Raw genomic sequence first — 21,813 nt, 5'->3', positions numbered from 1 at the left:
TACATTCTACACATATTATTAAATACATTTATATTCATTATATCTTCAGTTCATATTGAAATTTAACAAGAATAACATTGAAACATATAAAATTTTATAACATTAATTTAATTAATTTAAAAAATTTTAAGTGCATAACTATCTCATACTTTATCTTGATCAAATTTTAAATTTTGTAAAATTTTAAAATTTTTTATATCCCTAATTTTATTTTAATATATATGTACATTTGTACTTCGAAATATGAGATAATGAGGCACTGTGTGCATTGTTAGCTAGGTTGATTTTAGTTATATTTTTTAAAAAAGAATGAAAAAAACATAGTATCATTTAAACCAAAATAAAAATATTTGCCATGCTATGTGTTTAAATATAATATTGATTGTATCATAGATTAAATATTGTAAAATTATAACTTTTAATAATATTAATTTTAGAAAATTTTTAATTATTGCAAAACTACATGTATCATTCAAAATTAGATATACATATTGTGTATTATGTTTTATATTATTTTTTTTATTAATTATATTATTAAAAGCAAAATAATTTTTTTTTTAAATTTCTATTTATATAAATGATATTTAATAAAAAAAATCATTATAATATTCGTTCTAATTTTTTTTTTAAATTTATACAATATAATTTTAAAAATATACAAACATATATTATATTTAAGAACTATTTTTTCTTAACATCAATTATTTCTGTTGAATTATATTATATTTATAGTCTTTAATATTTAATGAATTAAATATTATTACATATCTACTTTAAAGACAATTTTATATACATTTCATATATAAAGTTTACATAAAGTATGTTTATAATTACAGAAAATATTTTTTCAGATCATTATTTAATTTGATTATATATAAATCTAATGTTTTATTTGATATATAATTTAAAAATGAATAAAACATCTATATGTAAATTAAATAACTGAATTTATGTCATTTATTATATATTTTGATATTCATGTTTGTTTACGAATATTATATAAAAAAAGATTTAAAAATTTATCAATATTTTATGATTATATTTATAATAATAAACTATTTATTTTTTAATTTTTTTGATCAATAATTGTATAAATAATTTTTATTTTTCCAATTTTTAAAAATAAAAATAAGAAGTCAATTAAATAAATATTAACATATTATATATAATTACATGAATATGAAACTATTATATATAATTATATAAATAGAAAACTACATTAATATTAGATAAACACTAGATAAACATTAATATTAATAAAAATAATTTTTCTTAACTTATCAATTTTAATTTCAATTTTTTATAATTTACAAGTAATCAATCAAAATATATTAAAATTTACAAATAATCAATAAAAATATATCAAAATATAAATGAAATTACATAAACATAAAATACATAAAATAAATTATATATGAAAATAGTCTTTAAATTTTATATTAATATTGTATAGTAATGAAACATAATAAATAATATTCATATAATATATAATATAATATTAGAATTTCAAAATGTAAAATGTCTATTTTATTCAATAATTAAATTATCTTTAAAAGGAATTAATTTTACTGTAATATTAAAGTAAATACATTTTACAATTCTATCATACTTTTTACCTTATTCACTATAGACAGAATTGATATAATTTCAATATATATTCATATATTTCAGTCAATAAAGTTTTTTTTGTTTTATGTCAATTCATTCAAATTAATTTTATATTAAATTTACATACTATTTATAAGATAAATGTTCCCATATGTACTGTTTCCTAGTTTAAATTGTCATTATGCAACTTAAAATTTTCATATAAGTTTATAAAAAATATAAATTTCTATTAATCTTTAAAAATTAAATTAATTTCATTAAATCAACATATCAAATTTATAAATATATAAATGATACATGAATTGTTATATATTTATAATAAAAAATATAGAAATAAACAATTTCATATTTTCAAAACAATTTGGAATTTACTTACACTAAACAGTTTCATATTTTATTAACTATATTTTTTTGTAAGAAAATGCATTTTCCAACGCCAGTACCATCCCATTTCAAGTTGATTAAAACCAGTAGTAAAGAAAGATAGAGCAATAAAGAAAGCTGAATGTACTAGAGTCCATAATTGGAATACTGGTGAAATAATAAGTAAAAGTATGGTACATCCTGAAATTAAAAAAGAAAATAGATTTTTAATCGAAATTTTTAAAAAAATAAAAATAAATATAATAAAATATTACCTGTTAAAATACTCCAGAAACTAAATGCAATATGTAAAGGACGTAATTTCGTTAAAGGCCAAATTTTAGCAGAAAAACCTTTTTTTTTATAAAATTGTTTTAAAATTTGTTCTTTGTTAAACCATCTTTCTTGTAACCATTGTCTTAATGTTAAATCATCTGTCGGCATATTCCATGAAGGTATTCGCTCAATATGAAAATGTACTTCATTTGGTAATTTTCCTTTCATTAAATCTAATTCAGATTGTGGAATATAATCAGGATATGCAATTGTTAAATCATAAACAGCATTAAGATATTTTGCTTGTTGAAGATGTCGAACTAAATAACTAAATCCTGTTGTTTTTGGATGCAAAATAAAAGAATATTGCGGTAAAACATGTTGCATGGCATATTTGTTGGATTTTTCCTTGCTGCTTTTTGTCAAATCAGTACCTTCAGGAAATATAAGTAATTGAAAACGTCTATCAAGAGCTATTAAATAATCCAAAGTTCGTGACAATCGATTTTGATCTTCTTCCCAGCGACGAGTTATATAAAGGAAACCATTCATTTGCATTATCCATCCTGTTACACAATAATACTTTAAAATTTTAAACATTCATAAAATCAATATTATAAAAAAAAATATTTTAATTAATATTAATTTTCAAAATATATTTTCATATAAAAATTATATTTATATAGTTTAATAGTTCAAAACTATTTAAAATTACACAGAATATTATAATTATATTAATCATTATAATTTTTTCATTAAAAATTTAAATAAAATTTATTCAAATTCATTCATTCATTTTTTATTGAAAATAAAGCTATAAATAGAACAATGCTTTAAATAGAATTTATTTTATTTCAAAAAAAATATTTTATTATAAATACAAAATAGACTCTAAGATTTTAATATAAAATTTTGTTAATAAAATTGTATATTTGATTATAGAAAATTTAAAAGAAAATTTGAGATTAATATATTAATAATAAATATAAATTAATCCTCAAAACGTGTTAAATAAAAATATGTAAAAAATTTTATTTAAAAAATAAATCAATTTTCAAAAAGACATTTACATAAAATTCATGTAATAAAATATTTAAAACAAATCTTAAAACAAATTTTTTTTTTAAATAATTTTTAAATTCTCAAAAATTATTGCATAAAAAGATTATAATGGAATATTTTATATATAATTATTAGAGTTATATAATACAGATTGTTAATACATTAAAAAAGCAGTTTTAAAGAGCTGATTTTAAAAACCAAAACAAATAATTCATATATAAAAATATCAGTTAAAATTTATTAAATTATAAGCAATTGTAGTTTAAACGAAATAGAAATAAAATGAAATTATTTTATCTTTATTTCCACTGTCGCATTTTGCTCTTGCTACATCATCGATTAAATTGTTTATAATTTAATAAATAAATTTCAATTGATATTTTTCTATATCAATATTTGTATTTGTTTTTGATTTTAGAATCGATCTTTCAAATAGATCTTTCTTTATCTTATGAATATATTAACATTTTATATATATAAGCACATAAAGTATTTCATGTTAATATATTTTACCTGGTCCTGGAATATGCCGTATAGGATCTTTCAAAACAAATTTTAATCTATGAGTTGCTACACTAGGTAAACATGCTTGATACATTGCAGCCCATAAAAAATTCCAATCTACTCGTGTTCTATGATTCATTACAAGAACAGCAGATTCATTTGGAGATATATGATCTCCTGACACAAAAATTTTCACACCAAATACTTTTAAAAGAGCCTAGAATATATAAAGAATGATTTATAATTTATTCATATAATAATTATAAAATTGTATAATTTATATGTAAGAAAAGTGTAATCTTCTAAAAAAAAGAAAAAGTTTGTTTTGCTTACTGTAGAATAAAGCTCCCAACAAGAAAGTAACAGATCACCACATTTTCGAAATTTTGGAGGACTAAAGAATAATAGCGGTAACATAGGGCAAGCAATGAATAAAAAGCCAGCCACTATACTGCCATACCATAGTACACAATATAAAGTACCTCGTAAAAGTCCACGCATCTCAAATTGTGTCTTAAATATTTAAAGAAAAATATAATAAAATTGTTTAATATGTATATATATATATGAAGCTTAAGAATTTATCAATTAAAGATATTTCAAAATACTTGTATTTTTTTAAATAAAAAAACAATAAACAAATAAATAAAAACAGTATAATATAACAAATATAAAAGATAAAAAAATATAAATAAAAGATATATAAATAAAGATAAATAAAGATAAAAGAAACTTTTGTTAATAATAAAATATTTCTCAATTTATATATATAATAATATTAAATTTATATTTTTAAATAATAATTAATATTAAAAAAATAAAAATAAGAAAAACTTAATATTGAGATAAATAATATTAAAAATGTCAAAAATTTTAAATACATAGTTACATTTTTAAAATAACAAAGCTTACCTTGTCATGTGTATCTTCTGAATCAAATATTTCTTTTTAAGTATTCAATGTTAACTATTTCTTTCTGAAATATTTTCTTTGGCTTCCCTTCTATTTTACTAGAAGGGCTTCCTCTGTTTCACCCCTTTTGCCCCATTCTCTCCATCCAGTATCTACTGAGTTCTGGGATGCTGTGTTGGACCATTATTGATTTGTTAAAACAAGAGAAAAGTTCATGGTTATCTACAAAAATTTTCTCCTACAACTTTTTCATAAATATATATAACAACAAAATAAAATCTATAAATATTATAAAAACAAAAACTGTATACATATAATATATACATTATATATACATTATATACATTATAAAAAATTATTATTTATTTTTAATTTTTTTATTATTGTTTAATAATTTTAGTTTTACATTTAAATTTCTTTTATTAATATAAATATATTTAATTATACAAATTAATATATATAAAAAAAATAAAATATGATAATTTAATTAATTAAAGTTTTATCTTTTAATATATTTTGACTAAGTTAGAAAAATTAATTATTATTATAAAAGTTATTATGTATTAAATGCAGAGATAAAAAGCAATATAAATAATAAAAGTTTACTTTAATTATAATTTCGAAAGATACATCAAATAGAGGATATTTCTATTGAAATAAAAATATTTAGGGAGATGAATCACTCAAAATCTATAATTAAATTACAATTTAATTATACAAAAGTGTATTAATTTGTATATAAGTTTTACTTATAGAAATTGTATACAATGAATATATACCAATAATAAGTTCTATAAATTCTTATAAGAAAATAACTAAATCCAGAAACCTGTAAATATATACATATATCTGCATCATATCATTCTCTATATATATTGTTCTAAATATAATTTGTTAAATTGTACTATAAATTGTAACGTAAATAAAGTGCATATTCCTAAATCTGCATTGATAGGCAAATTTTTTGCAGATCTTGATAAATTATTTCTTTCATAAAATCTCAATTAAAATAATAAACTTACAATACCTGTAGATAAAATGTTTTGCATAAATTTTAGTACCTATCATTCCATATAATTGATTATAAACTATTTGATGTTAATGTTTAGATTAAGCCATAATATAGTTGTTTTTATCTGTATATGAATGTGGAAATAGCATAACTATTAAATACGAATTGAATGTACAAATATATTATTTTTCGCTATAAGTTATGTTTTGAATATTTGTTTAAAAGTTTACTTGCTTCTGTATGCACTTTTTCATCATCAACTGTTATTATTGATTTTTCTAAAATTTTTTTTAATGAATCAATTGCACATGAATATTCATTTAAAGCAATATAACATTTACTAATATATAATTGAATATGTGGATTTTTATCTTCAAGTCTTATTGCAGTTTTAAAACAATCAAGTGCTTCTTCATATGAGGCACTTGGAATTTCAGCAAATAATGTTGCTGCTACCTATAAAAAAAATATAAAGGAAATTTAAACTATTAATTTAAATCCATTCATTTAATTATAAATTATAATTTTGCATAAAATAATATTTTGTTATATTAAAATTGATTAATATATTAAAATAAAATTTAAAATTTACCTTTTTCTCAATCCAACTTAAATTAGCAATTTCATATTTAAATCTTCCTAGAAGATAATGTAGTTCAGAGTCATCTGGACATATTTCTAAAGCCATTATTATATAATTTTTAAAAATAACACCATTTTTTATTTGATCTGCCATTGATAGATAATCTCCATTTAATCCTATGAGAATAGCATACCATTTATATAAATCAGAATTTCGATTTTCAATAGTTCTCTCACATTCTTGGATTCCTATTATAATTTAATAATTTATTTAATTTATTTTTATTTTTATTATAACATGCAGAAACAAAAATATAAAAAAATATTTTATAAATACCTTCAAGAATAATTATTCTTCTAAAATTTTTATCACTCTGTGCTTCTGCATGATAATAACTAGCTCTTGCAAATCTCCATATTATTTCTACATTGTCTTGATGGGATTTTACCAATGTTTTCAATGTGTAGTAAGTCTTGACATCAAATTCATTGTTTACTTGTTCATCAATCTCCTTAAGTATTATATCCAGCTGGTTCAGTTCCTCTGAGATCCTATATTACTGAACATATAATCTCTTCCTTTTACATTTTTAAAATAACTTTATTTGCCAAAATGATCAAATTCTAACTTTCCAAATTAATATAAATAATCATGCTTAAATCATGAATTAAATAGTATAATTTGAATATTCTTAAGATGTTTCTTCAGGAAGTAGATTCACATTTTTACTAGAATAAATTATAAATCCTCATACGTGTTACTCATATAAATTTAACATACTTACATTACATATATTTATATAATTATACTAACCTTAAATCATTATCGCTAACAACACTTTCACCATCAGAACAATCATAGAATTCATCATCTCCAATATCAATATCTGTATCATTATCTATTACAGTATATGTACTATCATTAGAACTAAATTTTCTTGAAATTTTTTTTTTCTTTTTTTGTTGTCTTAATTGTAATCTTAAATAAAATAAAAAAACAATATATAACAAGATAGTTATTAATTTTATAAAATAATAATAATAATATAAACTAAAAAAAATACTTATATCAATATTTTATATGAAATTATATAGTTACCTTAATGCTTCTAATTCTGATTGTAACTCATCAATTTTTTTATTGGCAGCATCTAAATCAGAAATTGTTGTACTATACTGTTGATTTGCCAAAATTTTACGATAAATAAAAATACTAGCTGCACTTATTACACCAACGGTTACACCGATGGCGGCAGCAATTAAATTATTATGCATTATGCTGTAAATATAATATGTAAAATAGTTTTTATTTTATTAAATGAATAATATATATATGAATAAAATATACAAAATAATAATATACGAATAAAAAAGTTATAATACCGTTATTTTTTGTATCTTTTATTATAAATTATATTGAAGAATTAATCAATTCTCATCAATTCTCTACATTTATCATTCATTAATACACTTCCATAGAACAAACATTTTATTATCTCAATAAAAAAACAATATTTTCGTTTAATTTATGAATATAAAAACATTTTTTTTTTCTTTAAAATATTAATTACACTTCAAAGAAACGACATTGTACACCGGCAGGTTAATATGTCTAGCAAATAACTGATATGTATATACTATATTAAATACAGTTTCCATTATAAATTTGACTTTACTATTTAACCGTTAGTAATGACATAACATACTTTTATATATAAGTTCAAAGTATAAAATGATTAAAAATGAAATCAAATCGTGAATTTAATACTAATACTCTGTGATTATTCTATATATATATATATATATATATATATATATATATATATATATATCTATACAGATATATATAAATAATGCTTTACTCGTATGATTACGTGTGTATACATTAATTTTATTATTGGTTAAATATTTTCAATTTTTTAATTAATTAATTTTTAAAGTAATCAATTTTCAAAATAATTTAAAAAAAAATCAAATTATTTAAATCTCATTATTTTAAAATTATAATATATATATTTTGTTTTTTATATTTCATATAATAAATATGTTTTACTAGCTTTGATATAACTAAATAATGTCATGTAATTATACATTTATTACAATATGATATTATATAATAATTTTAATCTTTAGTATAATATAAAAGGAAAAATATATATATTTTATTGCAGTATATGTTTTTATATCTACATATACATAGTCGATATATTTAATTGAAATATATAGTTTATTAAAAAGAATTAGATTAGTTTATTAAAAAGTATTACATACATATGCATATAAAAAAATTAAATTTGTTTAAAGATTCATTACAAAATTATCACTTCTTTATGTTTTTTAATATTATTTAATAAAAATATATTATTGAAATAATTAAATATTGTAATATTATTAAATAAAATTTTTATAATATTTTTTAATTTAATTTACTAATTTTTAATACTTAGGATAAAAAGAATAAATTCAAAATTATATAAAGAATATTTTAAAATAAATTATTCACATAAAATATTCATATATAGTTAAAATAATTTATATTGTTATAACTAACAAAATAATTACATATTGTGATTAGATTTTAAATTGTAAGAATAAATAAAATCTTTTTTTATTTTAAAAAAAATGTTTAATATATAAATATATCATTATATATTTATATATATATATATTTAATGGATAAATATCTAAAAATTGAATAAATCTTAATTATATATTTTTTATTCTAATAACTTTGGCATTGCGTGCGTCATATGTGTATGTGTGCGCGCGCGCGGTGTGTATAAGTTTGATATTAAATATTGTATTGAAATGTTAAATTTAAAATTTTTTCATTAAAAGAATGTACATGCTTTATTATTGATATTTTAATTTTAATTTAGATATCTCATTTAATAATTGCACTATTAATTCAGAGATCTTTTCTATGTATCTATTATGTGCTTTATTTCTTAAAACTTAATATGATATTTATCTCTGAAATAATGAATATTATTGTCATGCTACCAAATTGTGTGTTGTAGATAAAGCTTTTTAAAAATTTATTATTACATAACATTCAAAAGTGCATCATTATTAAAATTTCTAAAAACTGATAAATTTATAATATTATAGAGTGAACACATTTACATATATAATAATATGTAAATATTTTTTATATATAATATGAATGAAATATATCAACAAAATTTAAATACATTGATAAAATAAATTTTAAAACTTAACTATAACAAATGTACTTTAAATTTTTAACATCTAATAGAAAAAGTATAATAATATATTACAATTCAAATTTTATATATGATAATACATAAGATTATATATAACATATAAAATATATGTTTCTTTTATTTATGAAACAAACAAAATGATATAATGAAAATATTAGAAAAATTTATATATTCAATAAAATTAAAGAAAAAAATTCTAAAACATAATATAATTATCATAAAAATAGTATTTATAATATAACAGTATTATGAAAAAATGTTTTCTTTATTTTAATGATAAATTTAATTATATGATATAAAAAGATAATCATTCTTTTATTCATCATTTCTAATCATTTTTTATTAATCATTTCTATTAATAAAATAACAAAAATATAATTAATATCATTTTGTTTGTTTTACACAATGATTTTAGTTGATATAATTAATACAATTTTTTATCTTATTTAAAATAAACTTTCAGCATATATGACGAGTTTCACTTTTCACAATAAAATAAAAGATTAACATTTAAGAAAAAAAAAATATTTAATATATTTATGTTAAACATGACATCAATGTATGTTCTGTTTAAATAGAAATGCTCAAATGTCTAGAAAAATACAAATAATATGAAAAAATATTTCAGATAAAAATTATATAAAAAATTATAATATTATAATTGCATTATAATATTATTAATTTAATTATATATTAATTTTTTTATATATTGATGTAAAAATCACATAAATTTAATTTTTTAAATAAAATTATATATTTTTTAATGTACCAATCAATTATTTTTCTATAAAAAAATATTAATTCATTTATTGAAAAATCACTAATTTAAGAGATATTGAACTTGAAGTTCATAAATTTTACCATCTAATATAAGGATATTTTATTGTTTATGATTTTTTTACAAATTTCAAATTAAAATATCTCCTAAGTTAAGATTTTTCAATTTTAATAGTTTAGTATTATAGAAAATAATGAGCTATATCGATTGATGCAATTATATAGTTCTATTTAAAAAATTAAAATTAATTTTTATATAATTTTTACATATTTAAACTATTTATATTATATAATATAAATACATGTAAGAAAATATAATATATTTTTTTACCAACAACTTTTATCAGAAACATTTTTTTCATATTTTTTGTATTTTTTCATAGTTTCAAACATTTCCAATTAAAAAAGACATATTGTATTTAATATATACAAACGTCCAACGTTGTTCAGTGTAAATGAATTATATTGCCATAATTATTTTAACATAAAGTTATTTAAATATGTTACAAAACTTTTGAAAAGTAATTCACACTGTCTACTAACAAAAAACATATATATTATAAAATAAATGTTATAAAATATTACAAAATATAACATAAAATTGTAATTTGGTATTAATATTAATTTTTAAAAACAAAAGAAAATTATATTAATATATAATATAAAAATGAATTTATAAACTTTATATTATAAACTATTATCTTAGATTATTATAATAATAATGAATTTTTTAAAGTTATAATATAATGTATGTTATAATATTATTTTCTTCTTTTTTTACTGAAAAATAAGTAAAAAAAAAAATAATTTTTCAATAATATAAGATATCTCATATAATACAGATTTTTGATAATATAATGTTCAATTTGTAATAATTTAATTAAATATTTCACATTAATTATATTTATAATGTATTTAATATAATTATTCATCTTTTTAATTTAATTTAATTTATTCTTTTAATAAAAAACAAAAAATTTGATAAAAAATTTAAATACAAATAAGATAAAATTATTTAACTAATTATCATTAATTATATTTAATAATTATTAATTAATTATATTATACTGTATATAAATGAGTTATCTTATAAAATATGTAAAATTACATTTGAGTTTTTGTGAAACTCGACTATATTAATCTTAAATTATACGAACGGTATAAAATGATTATGTAGAATCTATAACATTATTGTATTGTTTTTCTTATTATCACAGATTGTTTTGGTGGTAGGCCTACTTCCAATATTAAGTTTTACTGGCCTATTATGGACTAGTAAATTTTAATAATATCTAATTGATTTAATTCTAAATGTACTAACCAACATCATGTTTCTAGTGCTGGAAAAAGTCTTGTTAGCACAAAATAAGCTACATCATAATTGCTCCAATATGTTGTATGTGCTGCTAATGTGTAAAAATAATTTCTTCCTAAACTTGCTCGAAGTACATAATCCAATCGTTGTGTTAATTCTAATAATAAAGAAAAATATTTTACATTATATATTTTATTATATAATTTTCATCACTACTAAATAAAAAATTAATATAATATCATTACCTTGTCCTGGTTGAATAGGTGTAGAAACACCTTCTTTAACATTCCAACCCGCTCGGACTAAGCCCCAGAGACTCCAACCTTTATCTGGTGTGCGATTAGATATATCTACTGAATTATCTTCTCTTTCATCATTATCTGTTATATAAATATTTAAAATAATATAGATATTATATTTTATTTTCTTCAAAAATTTTAAAAATAATTTAAAAATTTTAAAAAACTAATATAATATAAAAAATAATATAAAAAATACCTGTAGGAGAAAAATTTTGGTCAGAATTATTTATTGTTGGAGGTGATTGTTCTGTTTGTTGACCATCAACTCCTCCATATGATGGAATAAGAACAGGTTCAATTTTGCTGTATTCCCTTTCGAGAAGTGGTTCCATTCTATAAGCTACAGGATCAGACCAATGAAATATATTATAAAATCTTTTGCATAAATCTTGAGGCATCACATCAGTTTTGTTGGATAGAGAAGGTGTACGTAATGCAAGAAATACTGATAATGGAGAACCCAAACAAAATAAATTTTCTATCTGAAATTATAAAAATATTTAATTTTTATAATTTTTTTAATATTAGATCATATCAATTCATTCTTTATCATTTAGAATATTATAAAACAATATATGTTTAGTGACACTTACTGGAAATTGTAATCGTTGTTTTAAAACTTCTTGTGTTTCTGGAGATGGAGGTCTTGTATCTGGACCCATCCAACCTGTGACAATATCATAAACAATTACACATCCCAATGAATGTGCTAGAATTGAAACTTTTCCTTTCCAACCTGGATGACGACTAGCAAACATTAAGTATAATCTATTTAATTCTTTTTGTAATCCAGCTCTTACTTCTCCTCCATAAAGAGGACTTGTATAATAAAGAATATCCATTGCTGATGTGTTTAATAAATGTCGTATGCTTACTACACTAAAAGGTGTAATAGCTTCTACTATACCTAAAAATTTTGATTATATAAGATAAAAAATATAAAACTTATTAATTAAAAACAGATAAATGCTACAAGATAATTGTATAATTTACTCAATAATTTCTTACCACCATCAAGTTTTAATGAAGATCGCCATTCAACAGGAAAAAATTCTACTCTATAATTTGAGTTGGGAAAATATTTTTGTTTCAACCAATCTACACAATCTCTAAATCTGTTATAAATATCAAATGTAATAGATTAATTTTTAAAAACTTTCATATATTTATATTAAATGTTATATATATTACATACAATGTTGTATTACGAATGATTTTTCCAGTATCTCTTTTTTGACCAATTCCATGAACTACAAATATTATATGATCAATGTCATGAGGTTTATCTTCTTTTACAGCAAGAATTTTATATCCTCTTTTTAATTGATATCCGGTTGCTAAAATATTTATTATATATTATATATTATTATATATTATAAATAATATAATAATAATTGTTATAAAGATATACTTTTAAAATACTTACTTTTTGCAAAACCCAGTTTTGATGTCACACTACGCATTAGTTTACTATGTCTATATTCACTATATAATACCACATCATTTATACTATGCCAATCAACATGAAATTCAGGAAAATTTTCAGTATGTAATACTGAAATAAAAAAAATTCCTAATTAAATTATGATAAATAAAAAATAAAAAAAAAATTAAAATTTAATTCAAATGTATACTTTTATAAGAATGAGATGTATCATATGTTGAAGTAGCTTGATCAGATAATTGTTTTTGAAAAAGATTAAGATGAACTTCTTCTATAATTTTAGATTGTTCTGTTTCTAAAGGTAACCAACTACCATCATAATACCAAGTTCCTCTCATAATTTCCCATTCTTCACCTTCAAATAAAATTAATAATTACATTTATTTATTTAATAAAATTTAATAAAATTATACAAATAATAATAATATATATTATTTATCATTATATAATAAATTACAAATATTTTTAATTTAATTTAAAAATAGAAATATTAAAATATTAAAATATTTGCATGAAATTTTTTATATATGAAATATGTAAAAATTGAAACAAATATTGAAATAATAAAACATATAATATTCAGTCTATGGTGTTTCAGTTATATTAATCATGGTTAAATATAATAGGTTACAATAAACTCAATATACAATAAACTCAAGGACAAATCAATCAGTTTCTATAGTGAACATAATAATGCTCTCATAAAAAAATCATTAGTTAAATTAAATGAATCATATACAATAAAGAAATTTATAATTCATTTAGTAAAGGAACAAATAATATTTTTAATTAATTTTTAATTAATTTATATTCATTTTTATTTTGTTAAATTATATTCAGTAAAATTATGAAATTGAAATTTAATAAAATATATACCTGGACAATATATAGAAACACATTTCATCTTATCTAGCTCCACATCATACATTCCTCCTCTAACTACAATTTTTTCAATAGGAAGTGCATTATTAGTTACATCACTATCTTTATTAAACAAATGTTGATAACTTTGCCAAGCATTTTCAATTCTTAAGCTATCATATCCACAGAATTCTACCCATCTCTTATCTACACCATCTCTATAAAACCATCGTATTTGTTCTGCTGTTAAAGGTTCTGCATATGTTAATTCATTTGTTATATTCTGTGATTCTTCCTTTGTATTTGATTGTATAATTGTTTCTATAACTCCTTCAAATATTAAAATTTGAGATTAGGATAAAATAATATATATAATTTTTGAATTATATATAAAATTCTGATTAAAAATATTATAATTATAATTTTTTAATTTTATTTAATTTAATATTTATTTTCGATTTTAAATAATAGCAATAAATAATATTAAAATAAAATAAAAGATTTAACATTATTAACACCACATTAATGTTATATAAATTAATGAAATTTTACAATATATTGATAATCATAAATATTTTATATTCAATAATTACATAATTCTATTAAATTATTTTTAATTAATGCAATAAATTACGTACTTAAATAATTTAAACATACAAATTATTTTTTGAAATATATTATACAATAAATATTCTTTTAGAAATTACATAAATTTATGAACTAAATAATATTTAAATTAATAATAATTTTATAAATCAGTTTCGAATAATATTGATAATTTTACCTTCACAACTTTGGAATTCCAGTGTTGTTTCACTGAAGGGATCAACTTCAATTTTACTGTCAGACATCCTGTCACTTATGCAATTATCACAGAATATTTTTTAAATCATGTGATTATAATAATTTGCAATATTTTATTTCATATAAATTCTTCGTAATATCTAATGTATACAAAAAATAAATTTTGTTAAAATTAAACACTATTAAACATTTTAGGAGATAAAAATAGAATTATAATACAATATCTATTTCATCAGTGTAAAATATTTCTTATTATTTATAAAAAAATAATTTAAATGATACTATTATTGGTTAAAAAAGAAAAAAATCTCATTTACGACTGAATGTAACGTTAAAAGTTAATTGACGAACTAGCAATCGTCTTCTGCAGTAGTTGAACGTTATCTAAATACTGATTTCCTTCAACAAATGCATTCGTTCATGATTCATTTACCTTATATATATATATATATATATATATAAAATACATATATAATTCTTATTCTTGTATCTCGATGAAACTACTGCATTTAATAGTAGACAGCTGATACATAAACGCAATGCGTAAAACAGAATGCGATATATACAATTTATGTGTTTTTACATTGCTATACATTATATAAAAAACTATGTAAACGTGTAATCATATATTAACTATATTAATAAGTGATTAAACATAACATTATGATAATACTACATTTCAATCATTTAAAAATAAAAAATATATAAGTACTATATTGTACTGCTTGTATGTATAGTATATTACATATGTATATAACTTTAAAATTAATATATACGATAATAGAAAAAAATAAATAAAATTTATATAAATGTAATATTTATTATATAAAATGTTATTAATAATATAATCAAATATAATTAATTTAAATTACATATAATTTACTTAATAATAGAATTTGTAATAATTTTCTTTAAGTCAGTAATTTCATTTTTACAAAAATTAGTTTTTCTTAGTTTATTTAAAGTTTAAGTTATTTATATACAAATAAAAATAAAAAATATAATTTATATATAATAATGATTTTTTAAATTCTTTCACATATATTATAAAATAGAATTTATTTTATAAATAATAAGCAAGTATCAGTTGGTAACAAAGAAATAACTGGAAATAATTATTTTAATTATTTTATTATTGAAAATTAATACATAAATATTAATTAATTATTTGTTTATTCACATCTAAAATTATTTTGATATAAAAATACACGAAGTCTTTTTAAATGTTTAATATTTATAGCTTTTACATGAAATCATTAAAAACTTATTAATGAATATTTACATTTATCTGGAAATAATGCAAATTTAAAAAAAAAATTTATTTTATCATTATGTACATATAGTATATATATAAAATATGTATGTAAAATAAAAAATATCTAAATATTTAAAAATTTGTTTAAAAATAATCATTATTATATCTAAAATCAATATTTAAAAAATTGCTATATAATACATGAATATAATAGTATAGTTTCTTTATATATTTATTATATATTTATTATTACAAACAGTAATATATTTTTACTTAAAGATAATTTGTCTTATAAAGCATATATCTATTTTTATTTATTAATTATTTGCCATGTCCTGCAGCTCGGCGTAATAAAACATATATTTTCTCTTTAATCCAATCTTTGTTATATGGGGCATATGTATTTGTAGATTTTTGATAAACAAGACATGATAAATCTGTAAGTTGATCAACAAAATCAAATAATTGACTGATATCATATGTTATAGTTGGTGTATTTGGATTTCGCCTCTTCAAATGTTCTTCATAAATCTTGCATACACCTATATTAAAAATCAAATTTTTTTTATTTTTCTCTATTTACATTATATAAATATTTCGTTTTTATTTAAAAATTTTTTAAAAGTTAATATTCAAATTTTAAATATTCTTACCTTCCATACATTCATTAACACTTTCATAATCTGAATATGTTCTTGTTTCAGGTCTATTACCTGGTTGAACAAGCAATATTGTATGAGACTACAACAACAATAAGAACATATAATTTAATTATTTTTATATATAAAATAAATAAAAATATTTATAGTTAATTAGTTTTTACTTATAAATATTTATAACTAGGTTATTTTTTTGTTTATTCATTAATAATATAGAATTTAAAAAAACATTGTTTTAAAAATATTTATTTTATAAAAATACTATTATAACATTAAAATAAATGTTTTTACATTTAAAGTTAACATGTTTTTATATTTTCATATATATTTATATTATAATCATAATAATAACAATAGCAATAATATCTAAAATTGTAAACTATGTAATTATCAATTCATTAAAATATGTTTCTAATTATTAAAAAAATAATTAAATTAAATAAACAAATATTAAATGTCTATGTTTAAAGTAGTCAAAACAAAAGTCAATTACCATTTTTACTCCTGGAATAAGAACAATCCACCAAATTAATGGAGTTCAACTTCTTTTACAATTTTTATTACTTTATCTACAATAATAAAAGAATGAAACGTTGAAACTTCTTCGAAAAACAACCTAAAAATTTAGACTCCAGAGTTTTCGATGATTGCACTCAATTCAGTTAGAACATAGGTACTACATGATACATTGTTCCATCGTTCCGTGTGTATTCCGTAGTTCAATTTAGTTTCATATATTTAATATATAAACAATTAATAATAAATTTAAAAATTATTATCTAATAATTATTATTATTTAATAAAATATATAAAATTTAAAAAAAAAATAAAGTTTTGAGACATAATTATTTAATAATTAAATTTAATTATATATTTAATTATGATAAATATATTATATTAAAAATATCAGTTGCAAAAACTATTTATTAGTTTTATGTTAAATAAAAGAAGACTATTTAATTTATTTAGTAAAAATATTATGTTTTATTAATTATTATTTATATCGATATTTTTTATATTGATTAAAATAAGAGAAAAAAATTTTAGTAACAAATACAGAAATTATTATTTCTATTTCATTAAATTTATATTAAATTTTCTTTATAATCAATAAAATTCAATAATAATATTAATAACAAATTATATTTTTAAAATAAAAAAATTAATACGCATATACATTTAAAAATAATAAAATTTAAATAAATTATTTTTTTTAAAGCTATTTTTTAAACATCATTTTCATGAAAATATCATAAAGTATAATTGGAAAAGACAATTGAAAAACAGCCTAAACATAAGAGAGTTAATATATGAATGAATGCAGTTTATAAATCGTTGATCATAGAAACGTATTTGGATTTGTGTTTAGCAACGCGGTTTTCTTAAATTAAAAAAAAAAAAATGAAACCAAAACTACAATTAACATCCGAAGTAGCATGGACTAAATTGCAACAATATTTTTCCACGAATGGTTTAAAAATCAAAATATATGATCTTTTTCAACAAGATCCTAAACGTTTTGAAAATTTTAGGTAAGTTTTATTTGTCCTTGACATGTGACCTTGATATGACCTTTCGAAAATGTTTGCTCGAATAAAATTATTGCTTATAAATTTATTATGGAAATGTCTTTTTTGCATTTTTTTTAATAAAATTAATATAAATATATTTTTATTATTTTAATTTTTGTAAAAATTAAATTTTTTCTTAATTTTTTCTTTATTTGATTTTATGCATATATATATTATTTAAATAACTATAAATTAAATTAATACAAAGAGATATATTTTGTACCAGAATGAAAAAAAAAATAGCTTTATTATATATTATAATGAAATTAAAAAATTTAAGTTAAAAAGTATTTTATTAATTTATAATATTTTATATATATTATATATTAATTGTTATTAGCTTAGAAATTTCTACTCCCGAAGATGGACCAATTTTACTTGATTATTCTAAAAATCGTCTTACTAAAGAAGCATTGCAATTATTATTGGAATTGGTATGTATTAATATTAAATTATTAAAATTATATTGTAATTACAAAAATTTATATAAATGTTTTAATATATTTTAATATATTTTAATAATTTTAAGGCAAAAGCACGTGAAGTAGAAGCTGCAAGAGATGCTATGTTTAAAGGAGAAAAGATTAATTTTACAGAAAATAGAGCAGTTTTACATATTGCTTTACGTAATAGACTTAATAAACCAATATTGGTTGATAATAAAGATGTAATGCCAGATGTAAATGCGGTATTGAATCATATGAAACAATTTACTAATGAGGTATAATTAATATATATAATATAATATTATAATTAATATATTAAAATCAATATATATAATTACTATTTTTTTTACTTTAATATTTATTTTTTTTATGTTATAGATTATTTCAAAACAATGGAAGGGTTTTACTGGTAAACCAATTGAAGATGTTGTTAATATTGGAATTGGTGGTTCAGATTTGGTATATTATATATTATATAAATTATTATCTGTTTATATTAAATGTAAATAGATTCTGTTTTCATTAAAATGTAATTGTAATTATATGTAGGGTCCTTTAATGGTAACTGAAGCATTAAAGGCATTTCATATTGGACCACGTGTTCATTTTGTTAGTAATATAGATGGAACTCACATAGCTGAAACTCTAAAAAAATTGAATCCAGAAACAACTCTTTTTATAATAGCATCAAAAACATTTACTACTCAAGAAACAATTACAAATGCTATTTCTGCTAAAATATGGCTTTTAGAAACTTTAAAAAATGTAAGTAAAAAATAGGAAATACAATTTTACAAATTTATATTTATAATTATATTTCATAATTTTTTTACAGCCTACAGCGGTTGCACAGCATTTTGTTGCATTATCAACTAATAATCAAAAAGTAAAAGAATTTGGTATTGATGAGAAAAATATGTTTGGATTTTGGGATTGGGTTGGAGGACGTTATTCATTATGGTCTGCTATTGGTTTGTCAATTTGTTTGTCTATTGGATTTGAAAACTTTGAAAAATTATTAAGTGGAGCACACTTTATGGATCAACATTTCTGTACTGCTCCATTAGAAAAAAATGTAAATACTTAATTCTTGCTCATAATTAGATTTTTAGTGTAGTTAAATGAAATATTAAAATATTGAATCATTATATATTTAAAAAAGTACATATATATTCAATGAAATATATATTCATATCATCATATTATTATTTTATAGGCATCAATTATATTAGCTTTGCTTGGAATATGGTATCACAATTTCTATAAAGCTGAAACACATGCATTATTACCATATGATCAGTATTTACATAGATTTGCTGCTTATTTCCAACAAGGAGATATGGAAAGTAATGGAAAATATGTTACACGAGAAGGAAAAGTTGTGAATTATACTACTGGTAAATATTTTATGCATTCTATTGTACATCTAGAAAGAAAAATATGTATGAAAAAAAAAAAATATTTTAAGGTCCAATTGTATGGGGAGAACCAGGTACTAATGGACAACATGCATTTTATCAATTATTACATCAGGGTACGAGACTTGTTCCTTGTGATTTTATAATTCCAATACAATCGCATAACAAGGTACTATTAAAATTAATCATTTAATTAATCATTTAGTAATTTTAATATAAATAATAGAATATTAATAGGTTCAAGGAAATCTTCATCATAAAATTTTGCTTGCAAATTGTTTTGCACAAACTGAAGCTTTAATGAAAGGAAAAAGTGAGAATGAAGCACGAACTGAATTGCAAAAAGCAGGCATAAATCCTGAACAAATAAATTTGTTATTACCACATAAAGTGTTTGAAGGAAATAGACCAACCAATACTATCCTTCTTAAAAAAATAACGCCTTTTATTCTTGGAGCTTTGATTGGTAAATTAAACATATATAATATACTAAAATATTATTTATATTATATTTTATTTAAATATATTTTATTTTTATAGCTATGTATGAACACAAAATATTTGTACAAGGAATTATTTGGGATATTAATTCATTTGATCAATGGGGGTAAATACTTATTTCAATATTTAATAATTAAAAATTTTAAATGAATAAAAAATAAATAAATCAATTTTATTCCAACAGTGTTGAATTAGGGAAGCAGTTAGCAAAAGTAATTGAACCTGAATTAGAGAGTACCCAACCAGTTACAAATCATGATTCATCAACAAATGGGTTAATCGCATTTGCTAAAAAATATATTTCTTAAAAGTTTCTTGATAAATATATATTAAATAATTGATGTTATATAATTTAAAAAATTTTAATTATTATAATGAAATTATTAATATATTTAAATTGTTAGATAAATAATTTTTTAATATACTTTAAGTTAATATTAAATATTATACTCCTTTGCATAAGGATATATTATAAAATTTATTGATATATTATAAAATTTTCATTTACATTAATGTAATTAATAAATTAATGTAAATGAAAAATATAAAATGATTGTTAAATAATATTGTATCATAAATAATATAAATTGTTAAATAATATATAATATATATAAAAAATATTTAGCAAAGCAATAATTTATTTTGTTCTTGCGATATTGTTTTATTATTTTTATATAAATGTTTTATATAATGTTTAAATCATGTTTAAATCATAAATAAAATAAATAATATCATAATCATTGATATATCTTTATTTTTCGCTTATAATATCTTTGTGTTAATATATAACAACATATATACGCTATATTATAAAAAAAGTTTAATTTTTTATTATTCACTTAAATATTATTAAATTTATTATTATAACTTTGTTTTATAAATTATATATAAATCATAATAAATTATATATAAAA

The 21,813-nt window shown here is 18.7% G+C and overlaps 5 protein-coding genes across 9 annotated transcripts; 1 reads left to right on the top strand and 4 right to left on the bottom strand.

Moving 5' to 3' along the window:
* Window positions 1-1,498: 1,498 nt before the first annotated feature.
* LOC100872478 (lysocardiolipin acyltransferase 1) lies at window positions 1,499-4,889 on the bottom strand. Its single transcript, XM_012494696.2, has 5 exons — window positions 4,726-4,889; window positions 4,147-4,326; window positions 3,823-4,030; window positions 2,247-2,813; window positions 1,499-2,172 (listed from the first exon to the last, which is right to left on the bottom strand). The coding sequence occupies exons 2-5, from the start codon at window positions 4,312-4,314 to the stop codon at window positions 2,006-2,008; spliced, it is 1,110 nt and encodes a 369-aa protein (XP_012350150.1). The 5' UTR covers window positions 4,315-4,326; window positions 4,726-4,889; the 3' UTR covers window positions 1,499-2,005.
* A 424-nt stretch (window positions 4,890-5,313) lies between these two features.
* LOC100869329 (regulator of microtubule dynamics protein 1) lies at window positions 5,314-8,135 on the bottom strand. The gene is made up of 6 exons (XM_003690460.3): window positions 7,703-8,135; window positions 7,419-7,598; window positions 7,134-7,298; window positions 6,657-6,871; window positions 6,330-6,568; window positions 5,314-6,193 (listed from the first exon to the last, which is right to left on the bottom strand). The coding sequence occupies exons 2-6, from the start codon at window positions 7,592-7,594 to the stop codon at window positions 5,930-5,932; spliced, it is 1,059 nt and encodes a 352-aa protein (XP_003690508.1). The 5' UTR covers window positions 7,595-7,598; window positions 7,703-8,135; the 3' UTR covers window positions 5,314-5,929.
* Window positions 8,136-9,329: 1,194 nt separating this feature from the next.
* LOC100872592 (phospholipase DDHD1) lies at window positions 9,330-15,480 on the bottom strand. 5 transcript variants are annotated; one of them, XM_086913533.1, is made up of 11 exons: window positions 15,401-15,458; window positions 15,030-15,189; window positions 14,261-14,575; window positions 13,575-13,739; window positions 13,367-13,495; window positions 13,136-13,277; window positions 12,949-13,055; window positions 12,534-12,847; window positions 12,137-12,422; window positions 11,884-12,018; window positions 9,330-11,795 (listed from the first exon to the last, which is right to left on the bottom strand). In XM_086913533.1, exons 2-11 carry the CDS (start codon window positions 15,094-15,096, stop codon window positions 11,650-11,652), a joined length of 1,806 nt encoding a protein of 601 aa, XP_086769659.1. In that variant the 5' UTR covers window positions 15,097-15,189; window positions 15,401-15,458; the 3' UTR covers window positions 9,330-11,649. The 5 variants fall into 5 exon arrangements, with proteins under 5 accessions (XP_086769659.1, XP_086769657.1, XP_086769656.1 ...); XM_086913531.1 differs by having other exon boundaries at window positions 15,367-15,450; XM_086913530.1 differs by having other exon boundaries at window positions 15,030-15,480.
* Window positions 15,481-16,512: 1,032 nt separating this feature from the next.
* On the bottom strand, window positions 16,513-18,198 carry e(r) (enhancer of rudimentary). Its single transcript, XM_003690709.4, has 3 exons — window positions 17,457-18,198; window positions 16,958-17,045; window positions 16,513-16,846 (listed from the first exon to the last, which is right to left on the bottom strand). Exons 1-3 carry the CDS (start codon window positions 17,457-17,459, stop codon window positions 16,626-16,628), a joined length of 312 nt encoding a protein of 103 aa, XP_003690757.1. The 5' UTR covers window positions 17,460-18,198; the 3' UTR covers window positions 16,513-16,625.
* On the top strand, window positions 17,609-21,636 carry Pgi (glucose-6-phosphate isomerase). The gene is made up of 11 exons (XM_003690710.4): window positions 17,609-18,495; window positions 18,875-18,968; window positions 19,064-19,255; window positions 19,359-19,439; window positions 19,530-19,745; window positions 19,816-20,055; window positions 20,197-20,377; window positions 20,449-20,567; window positions 20,636-20,864; window positions 20,939-21,005; window positions 21,084-21,636. Exons 1-11 carry the CDS (start codon window positions 18,365-18,367, stop codon window positions 21,205-21,207), a joined length of 1,674 nt encoding a protein of 557 aa, XP_003690758.1. The 5' UTR covers window positions 17,609-18,364; the 3' UTR covers window positions 21,208-21,636.
* The last annotated feature ends 177 nt before the right edge of the window (window positions 21,637-21,813 follow it).

Source organism: Apis florea, unplaced genomic scaffold (genome assembly GCF_048593485.1).
Source record: "Apis florea isolate Af1SG1 unplaced genomic scaffold, ASM4859348v1 contig_3496_pilon, whole genome shotgun sequence".
Lineage (NCBI taxonomy): Eukaryota > Metazoa > Arthropoda > Insecta > Hymenoptera > Apidae > Apis > Apis florea.
Note: the sequence above shows the minus strand (reverse complement) of the source record. Positions and strands in the feature narration are given on the sequence as shown.

Excerpts from the sequence above, each read along its gene's own strand:
- Pgi (XM_003690710.4), top strand. The coding sequence starts at position 18,365 with ATGAAACCAAAACTACAATTAACATCCGAAGTAGCATGGACTAAATTG. Across the intron at positions 18,969-19,063 it reads TGCAATTATTATTGGAATTG|GCAAAAGCACGTGAAGTAGA; the intron begins GTATGTATTAAT and ends AATAATTTTAAG. Across the intron at positions 19,256-19,358 it reads TGAAACAATTTACTAATGAG|ATTATTTCAAAACAATGGAA; the intron begins GTATAATTAATA and ends TTTATGTTATAG.
- LOC100872478 (XM_012494696.2), bottom strand. The coding sequence starts at position 4,314 with ATGCGTGGACTTTTACGAGGTACTTTATATTGTGTACTATGGTATGGC. Across the intron at positions 4,031-4,146 it reads GTTGGGAGCTTTATTCTACA|GCTCTTTTAAAAGTATTTGG; the intron begins GTAAGCAAAACA and ends TATATATTCTAG. Across the intron at positions 2,814-3,822 it reads ACGGCATATTCCAGGACCAG|GATGGATAATGCAAATGAAT; the intron begins GTAAAATATATT and ends ATTGTGTAACAG.
- LOC100872592 (XM_086913530.1), bottom strand. The coding sequence starts at position 15,096 with ATGTCTGACAGTAAAATTGAAGTTGATCCCTTCAGTGAAACAACACTG. Across the intron at positions 13,278-13,366 it reads AAAACTGGGTTTTGCAAAAA|CAACCGGATATCAATTAAAA; the intron begins GTAAGTATTTTA and ends TAAATATTTTAG. Across the intron at positions 12,848-12,948 it reads TTCATTAAAACTTGATGGTG|GTATAGTAGAAGCTATTACA; the intron begins GTAAGAAATTAT and ends CAAAATTTTTAG.
- LOC100869329 (XM_003690460.3), bottom strand. The coding sequence starts at position 7,594 with ATGCATAATAATTTAATTGCTGCCGCCATCGGTGTAACCGTTGGTGTA. Across the intron at positions 6,569-6,656 it reads AAGAATAATTATTCTTGAAG|GAATCCAAGAATGTGAGAGA; the intron begins GTATTTATAAAA and ends AAATTATAATAG. Across the intron at positions 6,194-6,329 it reads TAAGTTGGATTGAGAAAAAG|GTAGCAGCAACATTATTTGC; the intron begins GTAAATTTTAAA and ends TTTTTTTTATAG.